A 906-nucleotide genomic window follows, 5' to 3' on the forward strand; every position below is an offset into this window, starting at 1 on the left:
GTGCACATGTGCACACTAATGGTGCACATTAATCAAAAATGAAGAAGCACACCAGATGGAACGGCATAAAGCTCTAGAGTTCCTGAGATTGTGAAAACAGCAGCTAGCAGAGTCATGTACAGTGTGTGTGTGTGTATATATATACTGTGTATATGTATATGCTGTATATGTATAAAATGAAACATCGCGAGAATCTCCGTGATTTGAGGTGTAGTTCTCCGTTGTGCCGCTGGGTGTCACTGAAGAACCCTGACGTTTGGTTTTCAGCCATGAAAATAAAAAGAAGAAGAAGCTCTTCTAGTTGCTGCTGGTCCTGGTCCTCTCTGATCCGAACCCTCACACAGAGCAATTTCTCCCACCGAACCGAGCCGGGTCACCGAACCGAGCCAGCATGAACGAGTCGGCAGGAGTTCGGTTCAGACGTCTGAACAAACCGCAGGTCATCACCGAAGAGGTTCCGGAGCGCAGAAACAAAGGATCCAGGTGAGACCCGAACCGGAACAGGTGTTGATCCACGATATGATCCCCGCGAGAACCTGCTCCACGTCCCGCAGTGCGGACTCACCGAACAATTATTATTGTGATAAATTACAGTAAATATAGTTTTATACAGTAAATATAGTTTTATACAGTAAATATAGTTTATTACAGTAAATATAGTTTTATACAGTAAATATAGTTTTATACAGTAAATATAGATTATTACAGTAAATATAGTTTTATACAGTAAATATAGTTTTATACAGTAAATATAGATTATTACAGTAAATATAGTTTTATACAGTAAATATAGTTTTATACAGTAAATATAGATTATTACAGTAAATATAGTTTTATACAGTAAATATAGTTTTATACAGTAAATATAGATTATTACAGTAAATATAGTTTTATACAGTAAATATA

General features: G+C 36.8%; 1 protein-coding gene across 1 annotated transcript in view; it reads left to right on the forward strand.

The window, feature by feature from the left end:
* Positions 1 to 27: 27 nt before the first annotated feature.
* The window catches only part of LOC106511685 (adipocyte plasma membrane-associated protein), a gene marked incomplete at its 3' end in the record, with an annotated part of 5412 nt that continues 4533 nt past the window's right edge, over positions 28 to 906 (forward strand). The window contains 1 exon segment of the mRNA XM_014000430.1: positions 28 to 483. Within this exon segment, the coding sequence (XP_013855884.1) occupies positions 392 to 483 (92 nt within the window).

The sequence above is a fragment of the Austrofundulus limnaeus genome, unplaced genomic scaffold, assembly GCF_001266775.1.
Source record: "Austrofundulus limnaeus strain Quisiro unplaced genomic scaffold, Austrofundulus_limnaeus-1.0 Scaffold3073, whole genome shotgun sequence".
Classification (NCBI taxonomy): Eukaryota; Metazoa; Chordata; class Actinopteri; order Cyprinodontiformes; family Rivulidae; genus Austrofundulus; species Austrofundulus limnaeus.